General features: G+C 43.1%; 1 protein-coding gene across 3 annotated transcripts in view; it reads left to right on the forward strand.

Moving 5' to 3' along the window:
- The window catches only part of LOC144690622 (ephrin type-B receptor 2), a 1056594-nt gene that overhangs the window by 835279 nt on the left and 203604 nt on the right, over positions 1-17711 (forward strand). For all 3 annotated transcript variants that reach the window (XM_078558305.1, XM_078558307.1, XM_078558306.1), the window contains one exon: positions 6532-6599. In XM_078558305.1, coding sequence (XP_078414431.1) covers positions 6532-6599 — 68 coding nt within the window. The remainder of the gene's footprint in view (positions 1-6531; positions 6600-17711) is intronic.

The raw sequence follows: 17711 nt of genomic DNA on the forward strand, positions 1-17711 counted from the left end.
ATCCTTGATGCTGACACAAACAAGACTCAAGGAATTCTAACCAGTCTCCAAATGTAACATTGTTCCATAAATATCACAGATTTTATATATAAAACTGAACAATATAATTGTTTTGTAAGTATGAATACTCAGTGGGAGTCATTGTGTGCAGTTGTGAATGAAGTGGGGTTGGTTTGTTCCATCTGTTCCACCAAAGTTGACCAACTCAGGAGTAAAGGTACTGATCAACCATTATCTAAATTGAATGGTGGTACAGGCTCAAGAGGCTGAATGGCCTGCTCCTAATCTATGTTATTAGCCCAAGCACATAAAAACAGAGCCAGAAATGTGCCATAGGAACAAACCTTTTCCTTTTATCTCTGTTTAAATGTCCTGAATCCTAATTTCATCCCTTGAGAGTCATCTCCATCAGACTACAGGACCTAACTCTCTCCTTTCTACCCAACACTAACTCCTACAGGTCACCTATCTTCTGTCCAGACTCCCAGCTCCAAGATCAAGGTTTCCAGTTCCAACAAGGTTCAAGCTTCCGGCTCCAAGGTCCATCCTTCCAGGCTCCCAGGTCGAAGCTCCCAAATCCCAGCTCTTTGTTTTCCACTGTCTCTCCCTTGTCATTGCTACCAATCAAACACTTTAATTTACTTACCAATGAATAATCCCAGTAGGTGTAACGATTGATCCAAGATCTACAGTCTTTAAGAACCAAACCAGGTGGCACGTATAGTTTTCTCCCTCTCCCTTCCTTCCCTACCTCTACCCAACGTTACTATTTTGCCTCTGTTTTGACTGGTGTTAACCCAGTGTCAATGCAGCTGTATTGTTTATAATCCTAGAATTGAAAAAAAAACAGATCTTAGGTGACTTTCAATAGTTAGAAGTACCAAACTCTTGTGAAAGATAATTTTAAAGACCAGCTCACAGTATGACAATGGCAGATAATATGGACATGGATACTCCAATAATCCAGTGAGCGAGGAGGATGCAATACCAGGGATACAAGATAGGAGGTTAATGGAGGAGAGGAACTTGCAGGAGTCAAATTGAAATGAAAAAACTTTTGGAATTGAAGTCAGTGCCAGATGTTTCCACTCGAGGATGGAAGAACTAGATGAGGAAATTGCTACTCCATTAGTTATAATCTAACAAAGCTGTGAATTGCACCAGAGAATCTGTAGATTACAAATTGTATACCATTATGGGGAAAGAAGGAGAAAGGGAAAAATTAATAACAATAGGCCAATGAGTTCAACATGTATATAACATGAACTTCATCAAGGAAACAAGCACCGGGAAAGGCATAAACTGACTGGAAAAACAATTATTCTGTGAAAGGTAGCTGATATCAAATTAACCTAATGGATACCTTATGGATAGAGGTTCCAGTTTGGGTGCAATCAGTATGTTGGCCATTAATTGTATTTGAAATTGTGCTAATTTTCTGAAATGAAGTTATGGTTCAAATTTCAAGAGCCAGAGCCTTGGCAACAGGGGCATGGGTGAGGAATGAGAGGCAGGAAGACAGTGAAGGAAAGTGTCTCTGAATAGGATCTACCACCAAAGGAGAAACTACCAGGACATATTAGAATGTCAGTGCTGCAGAAGGCTGTGCCTGTCCATGCAGATGGTTGCTGACTTGTGTGTCCTTACTGAAGGACATTTGAAAGTTCAGAGGAAATAAAATGATACTGAACCATTTAATAGTTTCCTTTGTGTACATTACTCAGTTCCTCAGTAAATTAAATATATTTTAATATGAATAAACTCTTATCACCTGCCTATGAAATTAAGAAAGAGCCTTCCCAAACCAGCGCAGTCAGCAATTTTGCCCTAAGGATGTGGACAGTTTAGTGGACAAGGTCTATTGAAAGTTGAGTTAGTGTAAAAGATTACAGAAAATATGAGTGTAAGTGGATCCGGATGTAATTTATTTATGCTTAAAATTTCCCAATCTTTTGTGTTGCAAACATGGTGTAAACGAATAGACTCTTAACTCCATGGCATATAAGGGTAAGGAATCAATGATAAATTTCGACAGGATATTGGTTAAAGAGTGAGGAGATTTGGGGAGGTCATTCTAGAAAGAACATTAAAATCATAAAGAGTGCCTAGCGTAGTTATGGGATAGATAAGATAAATAGAAAATAACAGATAAATAAAGGCATTTGGTACAAAATCACTAGAAAAAGGTAAATTAATGGGATTAAAGGCTGCCAAGTCCCCTGGACCTGATGGCTGCATCCTAGGATATTAAAGAAATAGCTGTCATGATATTGGATGCAGTGGTTGGAATCTTCCAAAACTCCCTGGATTCTGGAAAGATTCCAGTGAATTGCAAAACCACAGAAGTAACACTTAAGTTCAAGAAGGGAGGGAGACAAAAAACAGAAAGCTATAGGTCAGTTAGTCTTACATCTGTCATTGGGGAAATGCTAGAATCCATTTTTAACGAGTTAGTAGTAGGACATTTAGAGAATCATAATACACTCAGTCAACATAGTTTTATGGAAGGGAAATCATGGGTGGAATTTGACAGCCCTGCTGTGGCAGCAATGGGGACGTAAAATGCAGCGAGCCATCCAAAAGTCCATTGACTTGGCAGGACCGTAAAATCCCGCCAACTTAAAACTCCGCCCCGTATCTGACAAATTTATTTGAGTCCTTTGAGGAGGTAACAAGCAGGGTGGATAAAGGGGAACCAATAGATATGGCATGCTAGGTTTCAAAAAGGCATTCAATAAGGTGTCACATAAAAGGTTACAACACATAATAAGGGCTCATGGTGCTGGAGGTAATACATTATTATGGATTGAGGATTGGCTGACTACCAGAAAACAGAGTGTCAGAATAAATGAATAATTTTCAGGTTAGCAAACTGCAAGTAGTGGAGTACCACAGGGCTCAGTGCGGGGGCCGTAACTATTTACAATCTACATCAATGACTTGGATGAAGGGTCAGATTTAATTCTTACCAAATTTGCAGATGATACAAAAATAGATGGAAAAGCAAGTTATGAGGAGGACACAAAGGGCAGGATTTTTCAAAGAGTTCCATGTGTGGATCGCCCTGCAATTTGGCACTGCTGTTCCATTAATTAAATGTACGGAAAGGGCCTGGTAAGGCTGTGTTCTCATGTCATTTGGGATTTCCAGTCTGCAACGCAGGCAGTCCCCAGGTCAAAATAGTTGGCTTAGGGTGGAAAGAGGAGGGGCCTGATAAATCACGTAAGAGTGCACCCCTCCCCTTCCCCCAGACCCAGAATGGCAGCTGGACCATGGCTACCGTCGCTGGCTGTCTCCTGGATTGGCTGTCCCTCCAAGAACCTGGCCAAATAGCTGTGGTATTGTAAAATTAAAATTGACTTGTCCCTCTCTGTCTACATCCTCCCATTGGCAGCTGCCACTTGGCCAGTGAGGTGGCTGATCTCTGAATATGGAAGGCCTCTCATTGATGTTGTGATTGGATAGCAAGCCCAGTCCCTGACCTTTGAGTGGCTGAAGCATTCAAAATAGTGTTAGGAACGTCTAAAGCATGCGTGCAGGTCCAGTACACGGAACTAGCCCCCATGTGTGATTTCTGACCCCTGGAATGCCTCTAAAAGCTGCCGGCTATCTGGGATACATGCTAGCCTCACACACTATTAGGCCATCCTGTTGAGTGTGCAGTCAGCCAGCAGCGTTTGGTTGCATGCTATAATCAGGGAAGTGAGAAGGCAGAATGAAGTTTGGTTCTCAGTAGGACTGAGACCAACGTCCTTGTGGGGAGGTTCACCAGTGTGGTTGGGGGTGGGGAGATTTAAACTAAAATGACAGGGGAATGGGTACCAGCATATAGAAGTAGAAAACTGAAATAAGATGCATAAAGTTAGAGTGTTGGGCAGAATGAGAGAATGATACCATTTTAGATAAGAGCAGACAAAGAAGGACAACAAGGAACACAAATCCAAGTTTGCAATGCATGCATGTAAAGACACTGGGTGGTGAATACAGTCAGTCAGTTACAAACACTAATAGCCTTATGGGAATATGATGGCAATAATTTAAACGTGGCTGAAAAATGGCGAGGACTGGGCTCTTAATATTCAAGAGTTTAACGTGTTCAGAAAAGATAGGGAAGGAAGAAAGGGAGGTGGGATGGGAGACCTAATTAGGGAAGACATTGTAGTGTTGGAAAGAGAGGATGTCATTCGGGGGGCAAGGACATAACAAATTTTGTTAAGAGTTGAAAAGCAAAAAGAGTATGATCACGCTCCTGGAGATACTCTATAGGTCACCAAATAGTGAGCGAGAAATAGAGAAGTAAATCTTAAGGGAAATCATAGAGATGTGCAAGAATAATAGAGTGGTAATATTGGGGGACTTTAATTATCCACATTTTGATTGGGATAGTGTTGAAGTAAATGGGGGGGGGGCGAATTTCTGAAAATGTGTTCAGAAGAACTTCTTTGATTAGTTCATTCTTTGGCCAACTAGAAAGGGACAGTAGTTGGGTCTGGTTCTAGGGAATGAGTTGGGTCATTGGACCAAGTGTTTGTGGGGGAGTATTTGGGTAAGAGCGACCATCATATAAGGTTTAAACGAGTAATGCAGAAGAGCAAGGAACAATCTAAAGTAGAATGTCTAAATTGGAATAGAGCTAATTTCAGTGGGATGAGAAGGGACCTAGCTAGGGTGGGATGGAACCAAAGGGTGTCAGGAGAAACAGTAATGGAACAATGGGTGAAGTATAAAGTGGAGTTGTTTTGGGCACATTCCAAAAAGGGCAAGAGACGGGGGCACCAAAACCCAGGTATCCTTGGATAACAAAGGAGATAGCGAATACAATGAAATGAAATAAAAAGGAGGTGAATGATACATGTCAGGTAAATTATTCAAGTGAGAACCAGATCAAATAATATAGATTGAGGGAAAGTGAAGAGGAATATATGACTGGCAAAGAGAGTATGAGAATAGAATGGCAGCCACCATAAAAAGGAACCTAAAAAGCTTCTACCAGCATGTAAGTATTAAATAAGTAATAAGAGGGGGACTGTGATATGTTTCAAGATGCAGGGAAAGGCTAGAATGAGTACTTTGTATCAGTGTTTACTAAGGGAGGGGAATCTGACAAAAATATCAGTAGAAGCGGTGATGATAGAGGTAATGAATGGGGTGAAAATTGAGAGGCTGGAGGTGCTGGAAATGCTGATGATGCTTAGAGTGGAAAAGCCATTTGGTCCATGTGGCTTGCAAAAGGAGTAAGGGTGGAGATAGTGGAAGGGGTTTCCACATTCTTCTAATTTTCCCTAGATATCGGGGGCAGGGTGGTGGGTACAATTGAGGGTGAACGGGTATATTGGTGGAGTCGAGATAATGCTAATACACTAGTAATTCAAGCGCACAGGCTAATGCTCTGGGGACATGGCAACTGGTGGAATTTAAATTCAATTAATTAATAAATCTGCAATTAGAAACTAGTCTCTAATGGCGACCATGAAGCTATTGGATTGTTGTAAAAGCCCAACTGGTTCTAATGCTGTTTAGGGAAGGAAATCTGCCGTCCTTATCTGGTTGGCTCTGAAATGGCCTAGCAAGTTGCTGTGTTGTACCAAACCACGACAGAAAACTCAAAGGAATAAAACCTTCTGAAACCTATAATTACCTTCATCACATCGTCTTGAATGACATGTTCAGGATGGTGGCCTGGGCAGAAGAATGGCAGACAGAGTTCACTAGGGAGACGTGTATTTTACAAGGATTAATGTGGAAAGAGAGTGTACCAAACAAAAAATGGTACAATTTTGAAAAGTGTGCATGAGCAGAGACACCTAGATATTCATCCTTAAATCCTTTAAACCGACAGGGCAAATTGATAAGCTAGGGAAAAAGCTATTTGGGTTTGTAAATAGAAGAATAGAATACAAAAGCAAAGAAAGCTTGGCAGTACTTCATAAATCTCTAGTTCGGCCTCCGCTGGTGTATTGTGGGCATCAGACTTCAGGGGAGATGTAAATACCTTAGAAAGATACAGAAGATTCCCTGGATGAGGGTCTTCAGTTATGAGGAGAGGCTGGAAAAGTTAGAACTGTTCTTAGAATAGAGACGGTTAAGAGTTAATAAGATGATAAGAGGTTTTGATAGAGTGGAGAGAGGAAAACCATTCCCTCTATAACCAGAGGTCATAGATTTAAAATCATTGGTAAAAGATCTAGAGGGGAGATGAAATATTTTTTCATTGAGAGTTGTTGGGATCGGGAACATTTTACTTGAAAAGGTGATGGAAGCTGATTAAAAGGGAGTTGGACAGGCACTTGAGGATGAAGAACTTACAGGTTTCTGGACAAAAAGCAGGGATATGGGACTAAGCAGGGTTGCTCTCTCCAAGAGCCAGCACAGGACAATGGGTTGAATAGTTTCCTGCCATTATAAGTTTCTATGATTCTATGATTGTACGAAATAGAAATGGGAGCTTTTAAGTCAGTGCTCAAACTGCAGCTTGTTATCCCATCAACAGTTATATGTATTGACAATAGTTCTCACTGGGTTCACTTTCAGGAGGCGAGGGTTTGAGCGAGCAGACTTGGAATACACGGACAAACTACAACATTATACGAGTGGCCATGGTGAGTTCAGATATCTCCATATATTTTGTCACCATAAACTAGAATAGACAGACAGGATTGATGAGCAGATTACAACACATTCCCCTGATGCACATCAGTATTCGGTCAGGTACTGCCAGACTGCTGAGGACAATCCATGCCCATGGAAGTCCTGATATCTATGCCTTCACTTGACATGGTAACGATTGTGACTTGGGCCTTTCACTCTGCAAGTTGAAAGAAATCTGTAAGTGTACTTGTTCCTGTCAGCACGGTAAGAGGCTGCAGCATCAGGGAATGCTGTGCAATTCCAAAATATAAATCCACCTTCTGATTGCACTCAGCTGCGAAAAGACACTGGGAAAGCTTGCTGACACTTGCAGTTGGCTACAGGACACAGATCCTATTACTGTGCCTCTTGTGGTAACCTCTGTTAGCTGCTATATACTAAACCAATGGCAGCTCATTCCTGTAACACTATTTTACACGTATTTTTCATGGGGTTTGAGCATTGATAGCAAAGCCAGCATTTCTGGCCAATCTCTAATTATACATGAGGAGGGATACTGAGCCATCTTCCTGTGTCACTGGAGTCCACATGCTGTACATAGGTTAGGGAGGAAGTTCCAGGATTATGACTCAGCGGCAGTGACAAAATACTAAATCATGTCCGAGGTTATATGTGATATGGAGGGTAACTTGCAGGTTGTGTTGTTGCCATTCATTTGCTGCCCATGTCCATCTGGGTGACAGAGTGCTTGTGAAAAGCAGCGGGGCCATTTACAGTGAGAGAGTGTGAGGAGTGTGAAGTTTAACAGTGAGAGAGTGAGAGGAGTGAGACCTTTAACAGTGAGAGAGTGAGAGGAGTATAACCTTTAACAATGAGACGGTGAGAGGAGTGTGACCTTTAACAGTGGGAGAGTGAGGGGAGTCTGACTTTCAACAGAGCGAGAGAGAGTGTGAGGAGTGTGACCATTAACAGTGAGAAAGTGACAGGAGTGTGACTTTTACAGTGAGAGGTGAATGGCATTTAACAGTGAGAGAGTGAGAGGAAAGTGACTTTTAACAGTGTGTGAGTGAGAAGAGTGTTGTGAACTGTAACAGTGAGAGAATGAGAGGAGAGTGACTTTTAACAGTGAGAGAGTGAGAGGAGAGTGACCTTTAACAGTGAGAGAGTGAGAGGAGAGTGACGTTTAACAGTGAGAGAGCGAGAGGAGAGTGACCTTTAACAGTGAGAGAGTGACAGGAGTGTGACTTTTAACAGTGAGAGAGTGAGAAGCATTTAACAGTGAGAGTGTGAGAGGAGTGTGACCTTTAACAGTGAGAGAGTGAGAGGAGTGTGCTTTTACCTGTGAGAGAGCGACAGAAGAGTGACTTTTAACAGTGAGAGAGTGAGAGGAGTGTGACTTTTAACATAGAGAGAGTGAGAGGAGTGTGACTTTTAACATAGAGAGAGTGAGAGGAGTGTTACTTTTAACTGTCAGACAGCGACAGGAGAGTGACCTTTAACAGTAAGAGAGTGAGAGGAAAGTGACCTTTAACAGTGAGAGGTGAAAGCGAGAGGAGATTGACTTTTAACAGTGAGAGAGCGAGAGGAGAGTGACCTTTTAACAGAGAGAGAGTGGGAGGAGAGTGAACCTTGACAGTCAGAAAGTGACAGGTGTGTGACTTTTAACAGCTAGAGAGTGAGAGGAGAGTGAATTTTAACAGTGAGAGAGAGATGCATTTAACAGTGAGAGTTTGAGAGGAGAGTGACCTTTAACAGTGAGAGTGAGTGGAGTGTGACCTTTAAAAGTGAGAGAATGAGAGTAGTATGGCTTTTAACAGTGAGAGAATGAGAAGAGTGACCTTTATCCTTGAGAGAGTGAGAGGGGTGTGCCCTTTAACTGTGAGAGAGCGAGAGGAGAGTGACGTTTAATAGTGAGAGGAGAGTGACCTCTACCAGTGAGAGAGTGAGGAGAGTGACTTGTAACAGTGAGAGAGTGAGAGGAGTGTGACCTTTAACAGTGAGAGAGTGAGAGGAGTGTGACCTTTAACAGTGAGAGAGTGAGAGGAGTGTGACCTTTAACAGTGAGAGAGTGAGATGACAGTGACCTTTAGCAGTGGGAGAGTGCGATGACAGTGACCTTTAGCAGTGGGAGAGTGAGATGACAGTGACCTTTAGCAGTGGGAGAGTGAGATGACAGTGACCTTTAGCAGTGGGAGAGTGAGATGACAGTGACCTTTAGCAGTGGGAGAGTGAGATGACAGTGACCTTTAACAGTGAGAGAATGAGATGACAGTGACCTTTAGCAGTGAGGGGGTGAGCGGAGTGTGACCTTTACCAGTGAGAGACTGAGAGGAGAGTGACTTGTAACAGTGAGAGGGTGAGGAGAGTGAACATTAACAGTGAGAGAGTGTGAGGAGTGCATCTTTTAACAGTGAGAGAGTGACAGGAGAGTGACCTTTAACAGTGAGAGAGTGATAGGAGAGTGACTTTTAACAGTGAGAGAACGAGAGGAAAGTGACTTTTAACAGGGTGCAAGTGAGAAGAGTGTTGTGATCTGTAACAGTGAGAGAATGAGAGGAGAGTGACTTTTAATGGTGAGAGAGTGAGAGCCGAGTGACGTTTAACAGTGAGAGAGCGAGAAGAGAGTGACCCTTAACAATGAGAGAGTGAGAGGAGAGTGACCTTTAACAATGAGAGAGCGAGAGGAGAGTGACCTTTAACAATGAGAGTGAGAGCCGAGTGACGTTTAACAGTGAGAGAGCGAGAGGAGAGTGACCTTTAACAATGAGAGTGAGAGCTGAGTGACGTTTAACAGTGAGAGAGCGAGAGGAAAGTGACGTTTAACAATGAGAGAGCGAGAGGAGAGTGACCTTTAACAGTGAGAGAGCGAGAGGAGAGTGACCTTTAACAGTGAGAGAGTGAGAGGAGATTGACTTTTAACAGTGAGAGAGTGAGAGGAGATTGACTTTTAACAGTGAGAGAGTGAGAGGAGATTGACGTTTAACAGTGAGAGAATGAGAGGAGATTGACTTTTAACAGTGAGATAGTGAGAGGAGTGTGACTTTTAACAGTGAGACAGTGAGAGGAGATTGACTTTTAACAGTGAGAGAGTGAGAGGAGATTGACTTTTAACAGTGAGACAGTGAGAGGAGTGTGACTTTTAACAGTGAGAGAGTGAGAGGAGATTGACTTTTAACAGTGAGAGAGTGAGAGGAGATTGACTTTTAACAGTGAGAGAATGAGAGGAGTGTGACTTTTAACAGTGAGAGAGTGAGAGGAGTGTGACTTTTAACAGTGAGAGAGTGCGGACGAGGTGCCTTTTAACAGGGGAAGAGTGCAAGAAGAGTGAGACTATTAAAGGGCAAGAGAGGGAAAAGCGAGCAGAGTGCAGCTGATTTGTAAGTATTTAACATAATCTAGTATTTAACATAAGCACAAACAAAAAACCTTAGTTCTAAGTGTCTCGTCTTCTTTCTCTTTTCCTTATTGATAGCTTGTTAAGTTCAAGATCGACACTGTTGTGTTTAAGTATAATTATGATGTCTAAAGCTGGAGTAATTAATTGGTGATTTGAATAAACTACAATCGCCGTGGCAGGATGGGTGATGTGTTGCTGCTGCAACATGCGTGCTCTGCTGGACACTAAGCTGATTCAGAGTGAGCACATCTTTATCAGGTGTTTGCAGCTTGAGGAAATTCAGATCTGAATTGAAGGTCTGGAGTCCGAGCTGCAGACATTTTGCCACATCAGTGAGGGGGAAAGTCACTTTGCTCCAGGAGGCAGTCACACCTCTCAGATTAGGTCATTCAAATTTGGCCTGTGATCAGGGACAGGAGGGTGTGACTGCTGGTGAGGCAGCTATGGGGGCCCAGGGGGGTAGCGTTTGAGGAACCTCAGCCCCTACAACTGTCCAACAGTTCTGAGGCTCCTGCAAGCGGTGTGGTCGAGAGTAGTGACAACAGGGAGGATGAGTGAACTGAGCATGGCACCGTGGTACAGGGAGCCATTTAAGTATGGAGAGGAAATAGGAACGTAGTATTGGTAGGGTCAGTATAATTAGGGGGATAGATACTGTTCTCTGCAGCCTTGAGTGTGAGTCCCAAAGGCTGTGTTGCCTGCCCGGTGCCAGAGTTAAAGACATCTCCTGAGGGCTGGAGAGGAACTTGGAGGGGGAGGGGAGGGATGAGGTTTTCACCATCCATGTTGGTACCAACGACATTGATAGGACTAGAAAGGAGGTTCTGCGGAAAGAATATGAACAGTTAGGAGCTAAATTAAAAAGCAGAATCTCCAAGGTAATAACCTCAGGATTACTACCTGAGCCATGGGCAAACTGGCAAAGGGTAAATAAAGTGAAGGAGCTAAATGCGTGGCTCAAAGATTGGTGTGGGAGGAATGGGTTTCAGTTCATGGGGGCACTGGCACCAGTACTGGGGTAGAAGGGAGCTGTTCCAGTGGGATGGGCTTCACTTGACCCACGCTGGGATCAATGTCCTGGTGAATCGAATAAGTAGGGCTGTAGAGAGGACTTTAAACTAAATAGAGCCGATGAAGTTTCTGGAAATGAGATACGTAGGCTTACAAAGCAAATGGATATGGCGGCATTGCAGGGCAGCTATTTAGGCAATGATACCCAGAGTGTGACAGGAAGGAACAGAGTGTACAAACATAAAAAAACAGCAGCAAATAGGGTCAAAGGGGGAAAAAATGGTAAAAGGCAAAACTATTGGCTCTTTACATGAATGCACGTAGTATTCGGAACTAAATAAAGGAATTAATGGCACAAATTGAGGTTAATGGGTCTGATCTTATAGCGATATATAGTCTCATAGTTACGGAGACATGGTCACAAGGACATCAAAGCTGGGAATTAAATATTCAGGGGTATGTGACTTTTCAAAAGGACAGGCAGGAAGGAAAGGGTGGTGGGGTAGCTTTGTTGTACGAGATGGAATAAGTATGATAGCAAGAAAGGATCTTGCATCGGAAGATGTAGAATCCATATGGGTGGAGGTAAGAAATAACAAGGGGAAGAAGACACTGGTGGGAGAAGTCTATAAGCTCCCGAACAATAGCTGTGCTGTAGGACAGAGAATAAATCAGGAGATAATGAGGGCTTGTAAAAAAGGCAGTACATTAATCATGGGTGACTTTAATCTTCATGTAGATTGGGGAAATCAAATTGGCAGAGATAGCCTCAAGCAAGAATTCATAGAGTGTATTCGGGACAGTTTCCTAGAACAATATGATAACAGCAAAATACTGCGGATGCTGGAAATCTGAAACAAAAACAAAAAATGCTAGAAAAACTCAGCAGCTCTGACAGCATCTGTGGAGAGAAAGACAGAGTTAACGTTTCGAGTCCGTATGACTCTTCAGAGCTAAAGGGAAGTGGAAATGTGGTGAAGCTGGATAGAAGGCTAGTGATAGGTGGAGGCAAAGGAGAGATTGCGAAAGGTGTCACAAACAAAAGGGCAAAGGGCTGTTAATAGTGGTGGTTCTGGCTAAAAGAAGTGCTAATGGTGACATTAAGAGTAGAAAGCAGAATGTGATGATGGTAGGCCCAGGGTGAGCACTCTAGAAAGTGACAGATGGCCCTAGTGGGGGTGGAGTAGGGGGAGGGAACGGTGGTGGGGAAAAAAGATCGAACGGGCTAAAAGCTGGGGATAAAACAATGAATAAAATGGAAATACGTTTAAAAAAATAATAATAATGAAAATAAGTGGGGGAAAAATAAAATAATTAAACATTTAAAAATAAAAATGAAATAAAAAAGGGGGAGAAATCAGAAAGGGGTGGGGATGGTGGAGGGAGTTCATGGTCTGAAGTTGTTGAACTCAATGTTAAGTCTGGAAGGCTGTAAAGTGCCTAATTGGAAGATGAGGTATTGTTCCTCCAGTTTGCATTGAGCATCACTGGAACATTGCAGCAGGCCAAGGACGGACTTGTGGGCATGAGAGCAGGGTGGAATGTTGAAATGGCAAACGACAGGGAGGTCTGGGTCATGCTTACAGACAGACCGAAGTGAAGTGTCAAAGATGGACCATGTGAAAGTGATGGAGGGATGGAAATTGGAAGCAATTGATCATTTTTTTCAGGTCCAGAGAGAGTGGCCCTGAAACAGTCATCAATGTACTGAAAAAAGAGTTATGGGAGGGGGCCTGAGTAGGACTGGAACAAGTAATGTTCCACATACCCCATAAAGAGACAGGCACCCCACCACCCCTCCATCACTTTCACATGGCCCATCTCTGACACTTCCCTTTCTTGACCTATCTATCTCAATTTCTGGTGATAGACTGTCCTTCAATATTCATTACAAGCCCACCGACACCCACAGCTACCTCGACTACAGCTCCTCACACCCTGCTTCCTATAAGGACTCCATCCCATTCTCTCAGTTCCTTCGCCTCCGTTGCATCTGTTCCGATTAGGCCACTTTCCAAAACAGTGCTTCTGACATGTCATCCTTCTTCTTTAACCGAGGTTTCCCACCCACGGTGGTTGACAGGGCCCTCAACTGTGTCCGACCCATCTCCTGCGCCTCTGCCCTCACACCTTCCTCTCCCTCCCAGAAACATGATAGGGTCCCCCTTGTCCTCACTTATCACCCCACCAGCCTCCGCATTCAAAGGATCATCCTCTGCCATTTCCGCCAACTCCGGCATGATGCCACCAGCAAACACATCTTCCCTTCACCCCCCCTGGCGGCATTCCGCAGGGATCGTTCCTTCCGTGGCACCCTGGTCCACTTCTCCATCACCCCCAACACCTCAACTCCCTCCCACAGCACCTTCCCATGCAATCGCAGAAGGTGCAACACCTGCCCCTTTACTTTCCCCCTCCTCACCGTCCAAGGGCCCAAACGCTCCTTTCAAGTGAAACAGGCTTCACTTGCACCTCCTTCAATTTGGCCTACTGCATTCGCTGCTCCCAATGTGGTCTCCTCTGCATCGGGGAGACCACAAACACAGACTGGGTGACCGCTTTGCGGAACACCTTCGGTTTGTTCACAAGAATGATCCGGACCTCCCTGTCACTTGCCATTTCAACACTCCACCCCGCTCTCATGCCCACATGTCTGTCCTTGGCCTGTTGCAATGTTCCAGTGAAGCTCAACGCAAACTGAAGGAACAGCACCTCATCTTCCAATTAAGCACTTTACAGCCTTCCAGACTTAACACTGAGTTCAATAACTTCAGACCATGAACTCTCTCCTCCATCCCCATCCATTTCTGATCTCCCCCCTTTTTCTTATTCATGTTTTTTTTACCTTTTATTTATTTTTCCCCACTTATTTTCATTATTGCTATTTTTAACAATTTATTTCCATTTTATTCATTGTTTTATCTCCAGCTTTTAGCCTTTTCAATCTTTTTTCCCACCACCGTCCCTAACCCCCACCCCACCCCCACTAGGGCCATCTGTCACTTTCTAGAGTACTTACCCTGGTCCTGCCATTATCATATTCTGATTTCCACTCTTAATGTCACCATTAGCACCTCTTCACCAGAACCACCACTATTAATAGCCCTTTGACCTTTTGTTTATGACATTTTTTGCAATCTCTCCTTTGCCTCCACCTATCACTGGCCTTGTATCCAGCTTCACCGGTTCCATCCTCCCTAAACAGTATATATTTCACCACATTTCTACTTCCCTTCAGCTCTGAAGAAGAGTGATACGGATTCAAAACGTTAACTCTGTCTTTCTCTCCACAGATGCTGTCAGAGCTGCTGAATTTTTCCAGCATTTTTTGTTTTTGTCCTGGAACAATATGTTGTGGATCAACCAGGGATCAGGCTATTTTGGATTTGGCAATGTGTAATGAGGCAGGTTGAACAACAGACGTTAGAGTAAAAGATCTCCTAGGAAGTAGTGACCTTAACATAGTAAAATTTAGCATTCAGTTTGAGAGTGAGAAACTTGGGTCCGAAACAACTGTGCTAAACTTAAATAAGGGTAATTACAAAGGAATGAGGACAGAGTTGACTGGGGTGGACTAGGAAAGGAGTTTAGCCGAAAAGATGGTTGATAAACAGTGGCAGATATTTAAGAAAATAGTTCATGATTCACAGCAAAGATATATCCCAGTGAGGAAGAAGGATTTAAGGAAGGGGATAAACTAACCATGTTAACCAAGGAAGTTAAGGACAGTATCAAATTAAAAGAAAAGACATACAATGTGGCAAAGACTAGTGGTAAGCCAGAGGATTAGGGAAGTTTTAAAAATAAAACAAAAGATGACCAAAAAATAAAGAGGGAGAAAATAAACTGAGGGCAAAGTAACAAGTAATATAAAAACAGACAGTAAGAGCTTCTTTAAATATATAGAAAGGAAGAGAGAGGTCAAATAGAGAATGAGACTGGGAAATAATAATGGGGAACCAGGAATGGCAGAGGAGTTGAATAAATATTTTGCTTCAGCCTTCACGGTAGAAGATACTAATAGCATTCCAATACTAAATAATCAAAGGGAGGAAATAAATACAATACCTATCACTAGACCAAAAGTACTGGAGAAACTAATGGGGCAAAAGACTGATAAGTCCCCTGGACCTGATGGGTTGCATCCTTGGATATTAAAGGAAGTAGCTACAGAGATAGTGGATGCACAGGTAGTAATCTTCCAAGAATCCTTAGATTCTGGAAAAGTCCCAGAAGATTAGAAATCTGCCAATGTAATACCCTTATTCAAAAAGGGAGGGAGACAACAAACTGGTAACGATAGGCCAGGTAGCTTAACATCCGTCACTGGGAAAATGTTAAGAGTCTATTATAAAGGCTGTAATAGCAGAGCTTTTGGAAATACATAATCTAATCAAACAGAGTCAGATTGGCTTCATGAAGGGGAAATCATGTCTGACAAATTTATTAGAATTCTTCGAGGAAGTAACTAGCAGGATAGACAAAGGGAAACCTGTAGATGTAATATATTTGTATTTCCAGATGGCATTCAATAAGGTACCGCACACAAGGCTACTTAATAAGATAAGATCACATGGTGTTGGGGGTAGTATATTAGCATGGATAAAGGATTGGCTAACTAACAGAAAACAGAGAGTTGGGATAAGGGGTGCATTTTCAGGATGGCAGCCTATAACTAGTGGAGTGCCACAGGGAGCAGTGCTGGGACTACAATTACTTACAATATATATTAATGACTTAGATGAGGGAAGTGAATGTACGATCACCAAATTTGCGGATGATACAAAAATAGGTGGGAAGTCAAGTGGTGAGGGTGACACAAGGAGTCTATAGAGTGATATAGACACGTTAAGTGGTAGGGCAAAAAAGTGACATATAATGTGGGAAAATATGAGGTTATGCACTTTGGCAGGAAGAATATAGCAGATGAATATTATTTAAATGGAGAAAGACTGCAGAAGGCTGCAGCTCAGAGGGATTTGGGAGTCCTTGTGCATGAATCCAAAAAAGCTAACATACAAGTTCAACAGGTAATAGGGAAGGCAATGGAATGTTGGCCTTTATTTCAAAGAGAATGGAGTAAAAAAAAAAGGGCAGTCTTGCTAAAACCATACAAGGCACTAGTTAGACCACTAAGAATACTGTGAACAGTTTTGGTCCCCTTATCTAAGGAAAGATATACTGGCATTGGAGGCAGTCCAGAGAAGGTTCACTAGGTTGATCCCAGTATGGAAGGATTTTCTTATGAGGAGAGGTTGAGTAGGTTGGGCCTGTACTCATTGGAGTTTAGAAGAATGAGAGGCGAACTTATTGAAACATATAAGATTCTTTGAGGGCTTGACAGGGTATATGCTGAGAGGTTGTTTCCCCTAGAGTGTTGAATGAATACTTCACATCCGTCTTCACCCAAGAGAATAAGGGCAAAGGTACCGAACTCGGGGAGAGAGACTGCGAGGCTCTTGACCAAATTGATATAGGGAGTGACAAGGTATTGGACGTGTTGGCAGGCTTAAAAGTGGACAAAATCTCCAGGTCCGGATGATTTGTGTCCCAGACTGCTGAGGGAGGCAAGGGAGGAGATCGCAGGGGCTATGACCAAAATTTTTAATTCCTCTCTGGCCATGGGGGAGGTGCCAGAGGACTGGAGAACAACTAATGTGGTTCCGCTATTTAAGAATGGTTGTAGAGATAAGCCAGGGAACTACAGACCAGTGAGTCTCACGTCAGTGGTAGGGAAACTATTGGAGAAAATTCTGAAGGAGAGAATCTATCTCCACTTGGAGAGGCAAGGTTTGATCAGGGATAGTCAGCATGGCATTGTCAGAGGGAGGTCATGCCGAACAAATTTGATTGAATTTTTTGAGGAGGTGACCGGGTGTGTAGATGAGGGTAGTGCAGTTGATGTAGTTTATATGGATTTCAGCAAAGCCTTTGACAAGGTCCCACATGGGAGACTTATAAAGAAAGCAAATGCACATGGGATACAGGGTAATTTGATGAGGTGGATTCAAAATTGGCTTAGTTGTAGGAGACTGAAGGTGATCACAGGAGGATGCTTTAGTGACTGGAAGCCAGTGTCCAGTGGCGTACCACAGGGATCTGTGCTCGGTCCCCTATTATTTGTCATTTATATAAAAGCATAGATGACTATGTGGGGGGTAGGATTAGTAAGTTTGCGGATGACACAAAGATTGGCCGGGTGGTTAATAGTGAGGTTGAGTGTCTTGGGCTACAGGAAGATATAGACTGGATGGTCAAATTGGCAGATAAGTGGCAGATGGAATTTAACTCTGGAAAGTGTGAGGTGATACACTTTGGAAGCAGTAATTTGACAAGGAAGTATTCAATGAATGGCATGACACTAGGAAGTCCTGAGGAACAAAGGGACCTTGGCGTGTGTGTCCATAGATCTCTGAAGACGGAGGGGCATGTTAGTGGGGTGGTGAAAAAGGCATATGGGACACTTGCCTTTATCAATCGAGGCATAGATTACAAAAGTAGGGAGGTCATGTTGGAGTTGTATAGAACCTTGTTGAGGCCACAGCTGGAGTACTGTGTGCAGTTCTGGTCACCACATTATAGGAAGGATGTGATTGCGCTGGAGGGGGTGCAGAGGAGATTCACCAGGATGTTGCCTGGGATGAAACATTTAAGTTATGAAGAGAGGTTGGATAGACTTGGGTTGTTTTCATTGGAGCAGAGAAGACTGAGGGGC

This window comes from Cetorhinus maximus, chromosome 15 (assembly GCF_964194155.1).
Source record: "Cetorhinus maximus chromosome 15, sCetMax3.hap1.1, whole genome shotgun sequence".
Lineage (NCBI taxonomy): Eukaryota > Metazoa > Chordata > Chondrichthyes > Lamniformes > Cetorhinidae > Cetorhinus > Cetorhinus maximus.